The 16,252-nt window shown below is 38.9% G+C and overlaps 1 protein-coding gene across 3 annotated transcripts in view; it reads right to left on the minus strand.

Moving 5' to 3' along the window:
• LOC126188329 (ralA-binding protein 1) overlaps positions 1-15,621 on the minus strand; it is a 122,475-nt gene extending 106,854 nt beyond the window's left edge. The window contains exons 1-2 of one of the 3 annotated variants that reach the window (XM_049929927.1): positions 15,513-15,621; positions 8,635-8,732 (exon numbers count right to left, since the gene is read on the minus strand). In XM_049929927.1, the coding sequence (XP_049785884.1) occupies positions 8,635-8,719 (85 nt within the window). In that variant the 5' untranslated portion in view covers positions 8,720-8,732; positions 15,513-15,621. Of the gene's footprint in view, positions 1-8,634; positions 8,733-9,010; positions 9,134-15,427 lie in introns of those variants that run through there. The other 2 variants (XM_049929943.1, XM_049929935.1) reach the window with 2 other exon arrangements.
• Between the last annotated feature and the right edge of the window lie 631 nt (positions 15,622-16,252).

Consider the following 16,252-nt stretch of genomic DNA (forward strand, 5'->3'; position numbering starts at 1 on the left):
AGAGGGCACACATTTAGGAAATACTTTGTGTTCCCACTACAAATTGGCCATTCATCTGTGAATAATTATGTCTGCCACCAGAGAGAACGCTGAAACTCAGAACTATTTTACGTAGCTGCCAAACAGTTCATAGGAATACATTTGTAGGCCGAGCACATGATTTAAGTCACTGCACGCCGACACTGAGCCAGTTCCAGGAGTTCTTCAGTTCTACAGTTTTCTCCTAGTTACCTACAGTGCTGACCAGTTCTAGTTGCTGGACAGTTTATGCTGTGTAATTTGCAAAGTGATAGTCAAATTGTTTATCTATTGAGAGACTGAACTTAAACTTTCAAAGTGGCAGTCCACACTGAACTTCAATTAGATTAGTTAGTAATCACCTACGGTGTTATGTTAGCTTAGGTACAAAAGTTTACATCTATGTCATGCCTTCTCTGGAAGCTAAAGATGAGAATATTTGGATGTCTCTTATTTCAAAAAAAGATTGTGATTGTTTCTCATATGTTGCCTAGTGATTATGTTTAAGAAATAATGCCCTGTGAAGAGTTTTTAGCTAGTGTACAAGTACGCCACTTCCATTTAGCTAAGGATATTTGTGGCAGGCGGGTTCACTTCCTGTTACCTTTACGTTGGGTACCTACTTCAGATGCACACAACAGATGTGCTCTGCTTTCTGTTATGCAAGAGGAATGGCATGAATGCCATAACACTTTAGTTTGCTGTACTTTCGTGATAAAACACAATCAAGGGTTTGTCAAGATTACAAAATATTCCAACATGGCAATTTTTCTTGCTTAGTTCTGTTAGCACTCCACTGTTGCAGTCCTGTGTTGCTTCTCTGTGAATAATCCTTCACAAAAGTCAAAATGAGAGGCCATTAACAAGTTCTGTTCAGTTACATGAGTCAGTATTCAACCACATGCCATTTTTCCATTCACTTTTAAAATAGTTGGAAGAAGTGAAGTATATCCACAATTAAAGGTAATTTGCTTATCTCTTGTTTTATAAATGAGCATTTCTACAGAATTTTTAAGTCCTTCAGGAAATACATCCTGAGTCACTAACAGTTTAAGGGTTGTCCCATCAAGTCTGCACAAGATTTTAATATTCTGCTAGAAATATCAACCAGCAAAATTACTACTTTTTAGTGAGCTGTTGAATTTGTAGTCTTCTTAGGTATTTTATTTTTGAAACTGTCTATTCATGGCGTATGCAGTGTCTGCACAGGTAAACCTAATGCATCTGTATTTGGTTGTCTATTAGTAGGTGCAGTGTTTGCTGCCACTGTGAGGCAATAACCATTGAATTTTGTGATCAACCGTTTGAGACTGTCATTTTTTCTGTCACAGCTATTTTCTGGAGGCTCAATGACATTTGATTCACTATTTTTATTTATTTCCATTTCTTCTTGTTTAGTTATGTTCCAGACTGTTTTTGCCTTACTCTTGGAGTGTTTTCTTTATTGAGCATAGTACACGAGTTTTGCTTTTTTTAATAACTGACCAGAGGATTTTACAATACTGTTGATAATGAAGTTTCTGTCCTGACTACAACTTGAACTCTGAATTAGAGCTCTCTCTGTCCAACAACGGTATTTTATCCCAAGAGCTATCCACTCAAGAACATCATATTTACAGCATCACTGCATCCATTGAAGAATATTCACATTTATGAAGTTCATTGTATAAATACTTGATGTCGGAAGTGTAGTATTTATAATTTTAAATAAGTGTGCATAGAGATCATGTTCACTTCTATACTTACAAACTGACTTGTCCACTGTCTTAACATAAGCTGCTTTTGTAAATAACATTACCAATAAAACAAAATACAATACAATACCCTCTGTTTGGTTTGGTTTTACTCTTATCTGCTTCAGAGGAAAACACGTCTCGGAGAGCTCTAAGAATATGTTTAAGAAAGACTTTAATTTTCAATCCACACTATCTGCTTTATAATTTTTTTCCCCAGAGATTTCCCTGTAATTTCTTCCTAAATGCTGTGATCAAGCCACTGTTTATGATTCAGCAAGGCAATGCCTTTCTTCTATGATGTTATGGTCAGGTAAACCACTGACTTGATTTTTACGGCTAGCTCACTGCAGGTTTTTGAGTCTAACAACAACTTGTCAATAGTAGTTGCACTATGTCCTTCAATCTCCAAAGGGAATTTTAGTGTGGAAAATAATCCAAAGCTAAGCATCAAAAACTTCTGATGTCCTCAATCAATACTGCTGATAGAAAATCAAACAAAGACAATGATTCTTGCTTTGGTTGTATGCATTGCTACTTTGTTTAATACTCGCTTCATAAGAAAGGAAGAGTACATTGTGGAGGTGATCTAGACTACTACATATTTATATAGAGGAAAATGTTTGCTGAGAGACATTCAGAAGAACACAAGTCTGGGGCAAGCATTCTAAATGTTCAAATTTGGCACAATAATAACAAGATCTGAAAAGAGAGATAGAGGTATTGAAATCAGATGTGGCAACAATGATTAGAGTGGAGTGGATAGGAAAAAAAATATACTCGTATTTGGGCTGTAATTCCATGATACTATTAAATGATGACTGAGGGTTCAAACTAGAAAGCTATTCATGCAAATATGTTAAAATAAGCAGCATAACGACAAAATTCTTATCCTGGAGAATGAGATCCAACTAAAATATTTGACAAACCCCTAGAAAAGAAACTGGTTACATTTTTCAGGGGGTAATGAGTGATAAGAGGTGAAATAATCAGTGGCTGGTTAAGACAGGTGCAGCATTTGCCGGGCTTTCAGGAAGAAATGGTGATGACGATCTGTTAAACTAGTATGGGCATAAATTTTTCTGTTTTTAAAATAATATTTGTGTAGCTCTTACTTCCCACTGCAGATACAGTCTCCTTAGGGGCCAGAGAGAATTTTGGACTTGGAGAAGGTGCCAAATATGAAAATGGCAGTAGTGTTTGTGGTTAACATGTTTGATATGGCCAGAGGTTGAAGCAGACTCAGAAGAAGTAGCTGAGTTTCTGCTGGAGAGAGCAGACACTGTTGCTGTAAGTCCACATTATGAATATGTCATCAGTGAATATGAAACAGCCAAGAAGCCTAATGTACTGTTCAGATAGGCAGAATTTCTTTAAGTGGCATGTAAACAGATTTATGTAATAATACCCCTGACAGTTCTGCTGATTTCCTTGTGTCAATTTGGCCTCCAAAAGAGCTGTAATTATGAGTTAGAACGTAGTTAGACAAGCATGTTACAGGAAGAAGTTATGGTTTAACATCCCATCAGTGTTGATGTCATTATGGTCAGAGCACTCAAGTCGGCAAAAGAATTGGCTGTGTTCTTTACAAAGGGACCATCTAGGCATGCTACGTATTAGGAATGAGGTGGTGGGGTTAGTGCCAGGATTTTCTGAGAGAAGTAGCAGTCCATGGCAACATGACAATGGTAATGGTGAATGCTGTTGTACAACATCTATGGAGATGCAAGTAAGGAGATTATGGCAATGGTGCTCTCCGAGAGATGGTACAGCAAGTGATTAATATCTCGTATATAGGAAGGGATGTTGAAGAGAAATTGAGAGAGACAAAGATAGTTATTTTTTCTCTGTGCACATCGTAACCAATCTTTAACTGGAAGATCGAAAGAGCTCGGTCTGTGGAGCTTTGGGTGCAAGTAAAATGTGGCTGAAAGGGCAACTGTCAGGAGGAGGAAGGATGATTGATTTCCAGTCTGTGAATATCTGCTTGATCCACAACTGTGATGCTAAAATAATTGGAAAGGAGTGGATGAAGGATCTAGGAGCTAAGCGGGGGATCAGGAATTCCTATTTACTTACCAGTGGTTGGCTGAGTGGGAGAAAGTTGTGAGAGTGTAGACTATTAATGTGAAATTAATAATCTAGATAGACTGGCTATTGCCTCTGGGTTTGTGACTTGTGAATATAGAAAACTAACACTTTTCAAACTTTTGTTTCAGTCTCCACAATGCACATTCAGTAACAGGTATTCCGAAATTGATAACCAGCTGTAGCAGACAACAAATAGCTTAGCTATAATCACTGAACACTATGAGCAGAGGGGGACCTCCTAAAATAACCAAGGAACAGCATAGATGGAGTTCCAGACTAATATGCATCTGCGTCATTTCTCAAATGGGGTTTCTGGGTGGTTTAGGGGATCACATCTCCGTACACGAAAGTCTCAGTGAAAGAAGGGAACTTCTTGTTATTTACTTAGAATCAAGTGTATTATTTTGCTGTGTGATAAATACACTGAAGAGCTAGTGCCTAATACCAATGTCTCACCATTTTTCAGCCTCTCACTCCCATGCGGGGATGCTGAGTCAGTCTTTCCAACAGACAGATTTGGAACACACAGAAATACACACATCAAAAAAAGTTTTTTATCACATCAGTTCTGAGAGTTCTGGAAAGTGTACAGAAAATTGGAATAGAGATCAACATAAACATCATTTCCGCTCTTTTTATTGCTCATGAAAACCACACATTGCATGTTGTACCACCATACAGTGAGACCTTCAGAGGTAGTGGTCCAGATTGCTGTACACACCAGTACCTCTAATACCCAGTAGCATGTCCTCTTGCACTGATGGAAATGGAAATGAAGTCCTATGCTTCTTGACAGAATGTAGGGGAACGACACGGGAGACCCACACCGCCGTACTAGGCAAGGTCCAAATCGAGGTGGTTTGCCGTTGCCTTCCTCCAACCGTTATGTGGATCAATAATGATGATGAAGATGACATCCAGTCATCTCAGCGCAGGTGAAAATTCCTGTCCCTGCCCGGAATCGAACCTGGGTCCATGCTGGGGAACGAGAACTTACCACGAGATCATGAGCTGCGGACTTCTTGCACTGATGCATGCCTGTATTCGTTGGGGCATACTATCCACAAGTCCATCAAGGCACTATTTGTCCAGATTGTCCTCCTCCTCAATGGCGATTTGGCAAAGATCCCTCAGAGTGGTTGGTGGGTCACATTATCCATAAACAGTCCTTTTGAATCTATCCCAGGCATTCTCTATAGGGTTCATGTTTGGAAAACGTGCTCGCCACTCTAGTTGAAAGATGTCATTATCATGAAGGAAGTCATTCACAAGATGTGCACGATGGGGGCACGAATTGTCGTTCATGAAGACGAATGCCATGCCAATATGCTGCCAATATGGTTGCACTATCAGTCGGAGTATGACATTCACGTATCGTACAGCCGTATCGTCAGCCTCATATAATGCCACCCCAAAAGAGCAGGGAACCTCCTCCATCTAGCTGCACTCACTGTACAACATGTCTAAGGTGTTCAGCCTGACCAGGTTGCCTCCAAACTTGTCTCCTAAGACTGTCTGGTTGAAGGCATATACGACACTCATTGGTGAAGAGAATGTGATGCCAATCCTGAGCGGTCCATTTGGCATGTTGTTGGGCCCATCTGTACTGCACTGCATGGTGTCGTGGTTGCAAAGATAGACCTCGCCACAGATGTTGGGAGTGAAGTTGCGCATCATGCGCCTACTTTGCACAGTTTGAGTTGTAAAACAACAACCTGTGGCTGCACGAAAAGTATTATTCAACATGGTGGCATTCCTGTCAGGGTTCCTCTGAGCCATAATCCAAAGGTAGCAGTCATCCACTGCAGTAGTAGCCCTTGGGCAGCCTGAGCGAGGCATGCTGTCGACAGTTCCTGTCTCTCTGTGGCCATGTCTGAACAACATCACTTTGGTTCTCTCCAAGACACCTGAACACTTCCCTTGTTGAGAGCCCTTCCTGGCACAAAGTAACAATGCGAACACAATCGAACTGCGGTATTGACCATCTAGGCATGGAAGAACTACATGACAACACGAGACATGTACCTTCTTCCTGGTGGAATGGCTAGAGCTGATCAGCTGTCAGACCCCTTCCATCTAATAAGCGCTGCTTGTGCATCATTGTTTACACTTTTGGGCTGATTTAGTGACATCTCTGAACAGTCAAAGGAACTGTGTCTGTGATAGAATTTCCACAGTCAACATCTATCTTCAGAAGTTCTGGGAACCAGGGTGATGCAAAACTTTTTTTGATGTGTGTATAACAGATCTGTGGCAGCATGGGCATGGTCTTAGTCATCTGGAAGTGTGTGTGTAGTATGTACAGTGGAAAGTGTAGAGTGACTAAATTACTTTTTATGTTGTTAAGCCAACTTGTTCGAAGTAAGTACAAACATAAGATGATTTATTGACAACAGCACTCCACATCTTTGACACACTGGTGACCCTTCACGATGTAAGAGAAAGCCATGTGCCAGTGTGTAATGCTCCACTCTGTGCCTTAAGTGCTACTTCTTCAGCTCAGCATGGTCAGAAGGAGATGGGGCACAGTCACACTGACGGTTTTACTGATCACAGCTTACAGCTCCTAGTACCAGACACTGAGCTTCCCGCCAAATGAAGTATTTTGGGTCATGTATGTGGTAATAGCCTGCAGAGGGACTGAACAGCAAGCAAGAGGTGAAAGGGAGCAAGCCTCCTTGGTAGCCATATGAGCAGTTCATTTCCCCAGATCCCTATGTGACCTGAAACCCAGCAGAAAATTATTTCCTTTTCCTATCTTTGCAAGAAAATGCGAGGGTCCTGGACACATTGCAGCACCCTGTCCAGTGAGGGCAATAGCAGAAAGGGCACTTGGGGAACCAGAGCATATGAGAAATTTCCTGCCATGATGCAGTTTCATCTTCTCCACTGCCCTCAGGGTATCAATTAATTCCACATAAAAATATAATCTGGGGTGCAATACTTCCTTTACCCGTTCACTTCACTTCAAAAAGTAACCTGAGCCTATGTAGCAGCCGAGGGTGATCCCTACCCTACCCCTGGCTTTAGACCCTAATGCCCTCTCCCTGCAATAATTCAAGAGTATCCCTTGCAACAATATCATATGAAGTAGGATACATTTGCCATGGCTGACTATCATATGGAACTCAATAATTCTGAGAGAATATTGTCTACACTAGGTACTTGGTTTCAATTAACGTCATTCAATTTTCAGTCAAATTCTTCTCACAATATCATATTCCTCATCTCATCTTCATTTACCTCTTTTAACCTTTTTCTTCTGTATATTTCTTGTATATTTCATCTTTCCTCTTTTCTTAGTACTCGCTTGCCACCAGAGCTATTTATATTCAGACAACTGTTTCTTGTTTCTCCATAAGCTTCTTTAATTTTCCTATAGGCAGTAACTATCTCATAATCATTCACACTTCTAAAGCTTTGCCTTTTTGCTCTACCCACTTCTAGTTTGCCATTTTGCACTTTTTGTTCATCTCAGTTGACATCAATATTCCCTCTTGCCTGTATCACTTGCTAATCTTTTATATATTTTTTCCTTTCTTCAATTACATTCAATACCTTTGGAGTTATCCAAGGGCTTCTACTAGGCCTTGTCTTTTAACTATTGATTCTCTGCTGCCTTCACTACTTCATCTCTCGAAGTCGCCTTTTCATGTTCTATTGTACAACTTTCCCCATTTCAGACAACTATTCCCCAATGCCCTCTTTGAAGTTCTAAACAACCACTGGTTCTTTCAATTTATCTATGGCCCCGCCTCTTTAATTTCCAACCCATCTGAAGTCTATAGCCAATAAATTATGAGCAGAGTCCACATCTATCCTTGAAAATGTTTTGCAGTTTTCAGTCTAGTACTGGCCCATGTACCAAGTTGTGGCAAAATTACATAACTAACATTTTGGTGTCTGCAGGTCCTAGTCACATAAAAAATGCCATTTCATGATTCTTTAGCCAAGTGTTAGCAGAGATAAACTTTGCTTTGTGCAAAATCCTGCTAGATGACTTCCCATTTCATTCCTTTACCCCAGCCCATGTTTTCCTATTAGCCTACTATTTTCCTCTTCTACATAAAATTACAAAATTACAGGCCCCCACCACAGAAAAAGTGTATCTTATTTAACTTCATTTATGGAGCATTTGGGCTTAAGTGAACTTATGGTGTACCAAGCTCTTTCACTGTATGCTACTGCTGGCAATTTATTTCTCTTGGTCATAGCCATTCAGGTGATAGCATACGGTAGCCAATGAGAAAATCTGAATCTAATGATTTGTTTTGGCAGAATATGTGAACTGATCTGCGTTTGATATGGAGAGTGGGAAGAAAACTAGAAATGTTGTCAGACCCACCTGTAGCATAACCCAATGCCTGGATTAGGTTAGAGTGTGACAATTTGCTTGCGAGTTGGTGAAGCCAACAAATTGAATGGAAGGAAACTAGATGAGCTGACAGACTGACCTGTAGCAATGTCACAGATTGAAGCATAGCATATCATGACATGTACATTCGTCATTAGGATAACCTACTTGTATCTCTTATTTTCAATTTCACCAAATGTTCCTCCATGTGGTTATATTCTAACCTAATCAAACAAAATTCCAGTTATCTTTATTTACAGACCATAGGAAATTATGAGCGAGGGTTGGCTACTGTCAACCAACTCATGTTTCATCTTCTTCACTTCCCACCATTCATCATAACAGCTGCAGCATGCAAAAGTAATGCCCTGGTATACTGTATGTGTACTTTTACTAGCATATGCATTAATTCTCATTGCCTGCTGCAGAAATACTTACAGTCACTTTCATTACTCTTCTTTCCTGATTCGGATGCGTAAAGTCCTGGAAAATCTTTTTCAACATCTGGGCTTTCAAATTCCATTCTTCACTATCTCCTGGGAAAAGAAAAAGACTGAGTTCAGCCAATGCAAAGTAAAAACTTATGTAAAATAAAATCACAAATTTCACTTTAGGCCCATATAGAAAGCACATGGCAATATTCAGTATTGACTATTATCTTCATGTTTCTGTTTCTGAAAATACAATAATACAAGAGAAGCATCTAGTTTTTACTCCAGTTTAAAGACTTTCCAATACAGAATAATAAATATTTTCAAACTTTTAAATAAGGAACGCAGATTGCAATTTAACAAGTCACTGATTTCCCACTTACCAGAAATAAAATGTAAGCTCAGGTTGAACTGGGGTGGGTCAGGAAATCAGGCATGCCATTCTAAAGGAGCCATTCTTGCAAGTGATTAAGGTGTCGTAAGCACTGCTCCTGCTGTCTATTTTGCTTGTATCTTGTTTCCAGATCTCTGATACATCCAAAAAGACTGAACATTTACATCTCCTGATACCCTAATCATGTAGCATGTCATTTAGTAATAACGAAACCTTCATTGTCTTTATTGCTACTTAAGACAGAAGGTGAGGATACATTCTTCAATTGTTTAAACAGGAATATCTAAGGCAGAGTTAACAGTCATAAAGATGGGAAAAAGACAATATTTTATCTCCAGCATTCACAGCACTGCAGTTGCTACTTTGTCAGTATAAACTGACGAACAGTTAGTAGGAAAAAGAAACATGAAATGATAAGAAGTACGAGTAGCAGTACAAGTGAAGCAGTTTAATTGATATTAATGTTTTCTTAAGAAAAGAATTTAATATTCAAGTCTTAATGTAAATATATTAAAATTTTTAGGGTACTTTTACTCCTGGCAATACTTTATGTACTTGAAATATTCCAAGAGACACAGTTGCTAAAATTCGATATTAAATTGTCTGAAAAGTGTTGATGGAGATAACGGCTCATATACAATGTTAAACTGCAGTTACTCTGATCACTGACAAGTAAGACCATCCTCACACTACCAGAAGAAAGTAAGTATGATATATATTACTACCAACAGGGCAAAATTTAGTGCAGAATCAAATTTTCTTTTATTCTTTCAAATGTTCCATTAACAAAAAAAGAAACAAATTTTAGAAACCTAACCTGTATACTAGATTAAAAATAAACTCACTCTATACTGCAACAAACTATTTGTGTTACATCAGGTAAATGTAGCGAAGTAATTTAGTAAGAAAACCACTGTTCTTTAAAAAATTAGCTGCTTCCTCAGTTATTTTAAATACAAGCACACTGGTAGAGAAGTTAGTTCCCCCATCTCCCTCCCCCAGGAGACATCACCCTACTTGATAACATTACTTCTAGACTTGGCAATAGTCTCAGTTCAGCAAGGAAAGGAGTCCACAAGTTTCTTTGGTATGCCACATCCAACTAAAGCCACTTACTAATGATTAAATCCTGTAGAGCTGCTGGGTTGTGAGGACGTTGACTGGTATGTTTCACCTACAGTTCCAAATAGTCCCAAACAAAGTCTATGGGAATTAAGATACATGATCTAGCAAGCCAGTCTAGACATGATAAGAATGCCCCAGTGTTTGTAAAAGCACAAATATATGTGTGTTTTAACATGGCTGTTAACATCTAGGAAGGCAGGTGTGTCCATACTGCCATGACTTGTGTCAGTAGTGGAGGTGCAAACGTCTGCCTGGTACCAGCTCTGCATCAGTCTGCAATGCTCCAAAGTAGCAAGTGCACTCTTTTATGGGGCGAGTAATATTATTTCCAGTCAGCTTATTACATAGGTCTATTCTCCTTGTCAGTAGGTCCATCTCATCCTGAGGCCTATGCGACCTGCTCCTCCCTTCCAGCCTTCCCTTATCCATCCATCCTCTCCTCTCTAGGGAGAGTTTTTTCTACCCCTTCTCTTTTACTCCACTTCTTTTATTTGTCTATTTGCAATACTCAAAATGTTGCCTTGTGAAGGTAAGTACTGATCAATTATTCCATCTGTCTTTAATTTTACATATTAAATGCTTTGCTGCTCCTCTCCTTCTAGCAATGTAGTGCTTCAACTCTTATCTACAGGATAATACAAGCAAGAATTAAGGCAGCATTTTCTGCAACAGTACTAAAAAATTTCAAATTAATGATTATGAGAAGGATTCGATGCAACTCACCATAAAGGTGGCACATTAGGTGGCGTTCCTTGTGGTACAAGGTGTGTAAATATATGATTAGTATGATTAATTCATCCAAATAATTGAGTTGCAGACAGGCACAGCAAAAAGACTTGACACACACACAGCTTTCAGCCAACACTTTCTTCAGAAAAGAAAGGAAACACCCCCCCCCCCCCCCCCACCCACACACACATTCACATGACCAGACACACATCATACACACACATGAACGCTATCACCCCACACACATATGAACACTGTCATCTGCCACTCTGGCCAGACTACAACTGTGGTTAATGAAACTGCTTTCATTCAACATAATAGCTGCAGTCTGGTCAGATCAGCTGGTGATAGTGGTCATAAGTGCATGAGTTGTGCCTGCTCGTGTGAATGCGTCTGTATGTTTTCCCTTCTTTTCTGAAGAAAGGTTTTTGGCTGAAAGATCAGTTTGTAACAGTCTTTTTGTTGTGCCTGTCTGTAACTCAAATTATGATCTTTAATGTGGATAGCAATCTATCCTTTTCATAATTGTTGATATTCCAACCTGAACTTCCTTTGTTTAAAATTCCAGATCATTTTGTTACAATAACTGTTTGCCTCATTTAGAAACTTTATCTACTCAATTGGTGATATTACAATATTGTTAAGCAACAATCAATCTTTTCTGATGCAAAGCTGCTTTTCCCTATTTGTTGATTTGATTTTCAAACATTGTAGTGACTGTACACATTGGCTGTAGTGACAGTTGTACTGAGGTAGAGAGGAGAGATTCAACCCCATGTCTCTGTAAATCATCAGTTTCCGATATTTTCTACCATTTAAAATTTTTCTCATACCTAAACAACTTTTTAGTTTTTGAAGATTACATACACTGAACATATGTTCATAAGTACACATAAATATGTTTACTGTCCATGCAGGTTTTAAGAGATCAGAATATGGAATATGTAAGCTCAGTTAACTGAATTTTCTTGTTGCACATAATTTTTATAAACAGTGAAGCGAAAATCTGACGTGAAGTCAGAGTTTTCCAAACTCACTGCTTATATATTAGAGTGATGCTAATATTAACATATTTGCATAACATTTATTAATGTCTGCATCAGCACAGTTTTTTCCCATTCTTTCAAACCAGTATTACATACTATCTCTCACAACAATGAAAATAAACAATTTTTGACAATATAATGCAACTGGATAGATAAAAAGATCTAATCACCAAGTGGCGGCAGGAGCATATATAAAAGGTGAAAACTTTTGGAGCCAGAGGCTGCTTCTTCTGGCCGAAGGGTTGACGGGAAAGGAAGAAAGGTGAAAGAAAAGGACTGGAATGGTTTAAGAAAATGGATAGAGTTCATAAAAGTCACCCACAACCCCAGTTCAGAGGAGACTTGCTCGACAGGATGAGAAAGAAAGACTATTATCCATGGGCAGTGACAACTGCTAATTAGATTTATGTTTCACATTTCACTGTAAATATGTGTGACTTTGTATTGTTTGTGTAAGATAATGGAAGAACAGTACAAAATGAGTATGTGACAAAGAGTACACTTGTGGAGGTGACTGAACCACACAAGCAAGACCGCATATCAGTATAAAACATAAGCTTCACTCTGATAAATAGAAAACGAGAGCTAGTGTAGCAACAAAACTGACAAATTGTTCCAACTTGGAAAGAGTTCTATCAAGAAAATGTGTTTACCATATTTCCTTTACGTATCTGAATAACAAGGAGCTCCTTGAGTAGGCTACGAGGTTTCAAACTATGTTTACGTCATTTGATGCCCCACAAAGAAAAAGGATTGTATGGCATTTATTGGCTGGGATATCCCCTTTGGGGTTCGACACCACTTTGGCGACTTGCATGTCAATGATGATGCAAATAATGATGAAGGACACACAACACCCAGTCCCCTGTTGGGAATCGAACCCACGCCCCCTTGCATGGCAGGCGGTGACACTAACACTGCGCTACAGAGGCGGACAATGCCCCACATATTTTCTACCATGCAACCACAATATTGGCTGCTAATGGCAACAGGGAGCATGACTGGAGGTATCCAATGGCGATCACAGCATGATGCTACAGAGCGTAGTTGAACTGCTTAGTCAATGATTATCTGACAACAGTGCTAGTGATGTTGATACAAAGCAAAGCAATTGCAACTATAAACAACGCAAACATTACATTACATGTACAACAGTTGGTGAGGAATTCAAGGAATTTCACACAGTGAGAAAGAAGTGGCAGATGAAATATTAGTGTTTCTGCAAGATGAGGCAATGAAATGTGTAGTCATATACATGCTTGACGGTGTGGACAATGGACATGAGGTGTACAGTGATGATGATACGTGCTTAATAAGTGAAAGTGATATCATCATCCTTGTCGGACAGGGAGCCACAAATCCTGTCAGCAGTGAAACGTAGTAAAGGACAATTGTTGTCCAAGGAGCAGGTACTAAACATAATTCTGTATGTCAAAGATCATGCACCACATAAAAAAAAAGAATTATGAACAGATTTCAAATAAGTCCACAGCAATATGACCAAGTAGTGCATAAGAAAAACTATGGATGTTCAAGGGAGAACAGGGCACACTTGTTACAAAAACTGGTGTTTGTGCATTTCAAGGATGCTCTATACAATTCACGGGATGTGTATGATAGTGACCCACTGTGTTATATACATTTAAAATGGCATTTGTCAAAGATTACAGTGACTTCAAGGGAAGCATTGGATGGTTGTGTAGCTTCGAACAATGCTAAGGAATTGGAAGACGTAAGACAACGAAATTTCATGCAAAGTGTTAACTAATGATGCACAGCAAACTGCTGAATTGGCTCAAAAATTTGTTGATGAGATAAACAAACTTATCCCATTGCTAGAAGGGAATTTGATCTCAACTCCAACTAACTGGGATGTGAAGAGGAAATGCATATGAAATGAATCCTGGAAATAAGAGGAACCAAGAGAGTTGCATCAAGATCAGCTAACATCAATGCCTTCATGCATTTATATACAAGTATGCCGACTGTAAATGTGGATGGTAAATTGGCTGGAAAGTTATTTATTGTGCTGCAAGAGGTTTGAGGTGCTCTGTCACACACTATTTTTTTCTCATGTTTGTGACCTTGCAAGGGCAGTAGCCAACATTTAGGCCTACATCAAAGCAAGTAAGAGTGGGAAAATGTGTGTAAGAGAACTATAACTATGGTAAGAGCACTGCTTTTGACCAATTGCTGGTCAAAATAACTTTCTTTTGCTTGATGCCTGGTCTACGGATAAAAATAATACTCCTTTAGAGCAAACTATCCCACCTGAAATGTGTGTGACACTGCAGTTCACACCATCTCGAACCACTAGGCAAATTCAGCTTCTGGATGTTTATTTTTTGCCCATGACTATAAAACATTATCTACAGTTCCATCTTACAGGATAGCCAGTTTCACGATAAGCTCCACAAGAGACTGTTTTACATGTGGTTATATGCCATACATTTGATCAATTCTCATCACCCTGTTACACCAATATGATTCTACATGCATTCTTTAAGAGTATACATAGCTCAGCATTCTGCAGGTTTGTAAATCCCAAGGAGGTTGCCTTCGATCTTGATGGTGCAAACCTTTGTGATCACTGTGGTGTTCCATTTTTCATCCAGTGTCATGGTGCAAGTTAGGGGTTTGTTTTTAACATTTCTTGAATGTCAACAATGTCCATTTTGTGAAGAGTACATTCAATAATATGGTTGATTGCTGCACCTACCAGACACTTATTTTCTGTTGCCCTCCTGATGCACATTATGGTAAGTCATTAGCAGCTAATACTGTTCCTCTCATAATTGTTAATACAACACTTACAACTGAGCCTTACTACAGACTGAACTTTTAACTTCACGCTCAAGGGGAGCCTTGTAAGATCTGGACCTTTGCCTTTCATGGACAGCTGTCTCCACACTGAGCCATGTACTGGAGCCTCACATACTAACCAAAGCTTTCAAAATGAAGACAGGAAGAAGATAGATTAGCATTGAACAACCAATTGGCAACGAAATCATCAGATATGGTGCACAAACTCAGGTTTCATTCATTCACAGACCATTCCATACTGTAACCTACTTCTATTAAACATACCAATAACGAATAATGAATTATCCTGTGTGATATTCAATATGTACATGGAAGCAGTAGTAGAGAAAACTGAGTACGGGTATGGAAAAAATTAAAATTCGACAAGATATAAAAACAGGTTTGCCAGTGACGCCGTAATTTGGTCAGAGACTGCAAAGAACATGGGAAATAAGTTGAACGGAATGAATAGTGATTGCAATATGAATACCAAGTGTATTTGCATGTAGTCTAATTAAAGAGTGTGAACCATTACAAGCATTAGGCGAGTTTTGGTTTCTGTGAAACAACATAACTTACTACGGCAGAAATTGAGAGAATACGACACGCAGCCTTGTAACAGCACCACTGTTTTTTCAAAGACATGAGAAATACTTATCATTAAATATAAATTTATGTATTACAAAGCAAATTTCTGAACTTACAAAGTGAAATTCGATTAGCCACTATATTACCCGATTGTATTTTCTTTACAAGGAATCAAAAGTCATCTAGAAAGTTAAAACAGACCTTTACTAATGTACTGTCACATGTCTCTTGCCGCCCCCAATCAGCTGTTCATGAGCACTAGATGTAAACATAAACAATTTTTGAAATCGATACTTCGGGCATAGTCGACGTTGTTCGATTGTCCTGGACTCGGTTACAAGGTGTTCATGTGCCGTATTTATAGTGTTTAACGATGTCTCGCAGAAATTGAAAACATGCTTGAGACCGTCAGAAATTTTTATCTTCATAAAACCAAGTTTGATTATAAAAGTTTCAGCAGACTTCTACAATAAATTTTCATATGCCATTTCTTTCCTTAATATGGCGCCGAATATGAAGTTACGAGCTTAATACAGTTAATAATTCCGGAGAAATATGTTGGAAATGAAAAGGCTTTATGTATACCGTGAAACAGAGTGTATTTCGCATAACAGAATAACAAAATGGCGGAAATAACAAACACTGAGAAGCATGTAAATGCAGATTCGAGTGCTGCAACTACTTGCGAAAACTGAGGACTTATATCTGCACCTGCGAAAAGCGCACGACGAAAGATGTCATGTTCGTAAAATTTAATAACATTACAGCTGTGCTAATGAAAACATCAAGCGTAAAATGGGGGTGTGCAGTAAATGTGACGATTATACGTAGTGGAGAGTGGGGCACTATGAACCACAGGGCATAATGAATCATATAGCATGATTTCGGTATAAGGTGTTAAATTATTTTTTTCCTCTGTGCATATGTCGTCAGTACTGCTC

This window comes from Schistocerca cancellata, chromosome 1 (genome assembly GCF_023864275.1).
Source record: "Schistocerca cancellata isolate TAMUIC-IGC-003103 chromosome 1, iqSchCanc2.1, whole genome shotgun sequence".
NCBI lineage: Eukaryota > Metazoa > Arthropoda > Insecta > Orthoptera > Acrididae > Schistocerca > Schistocerca cancellata.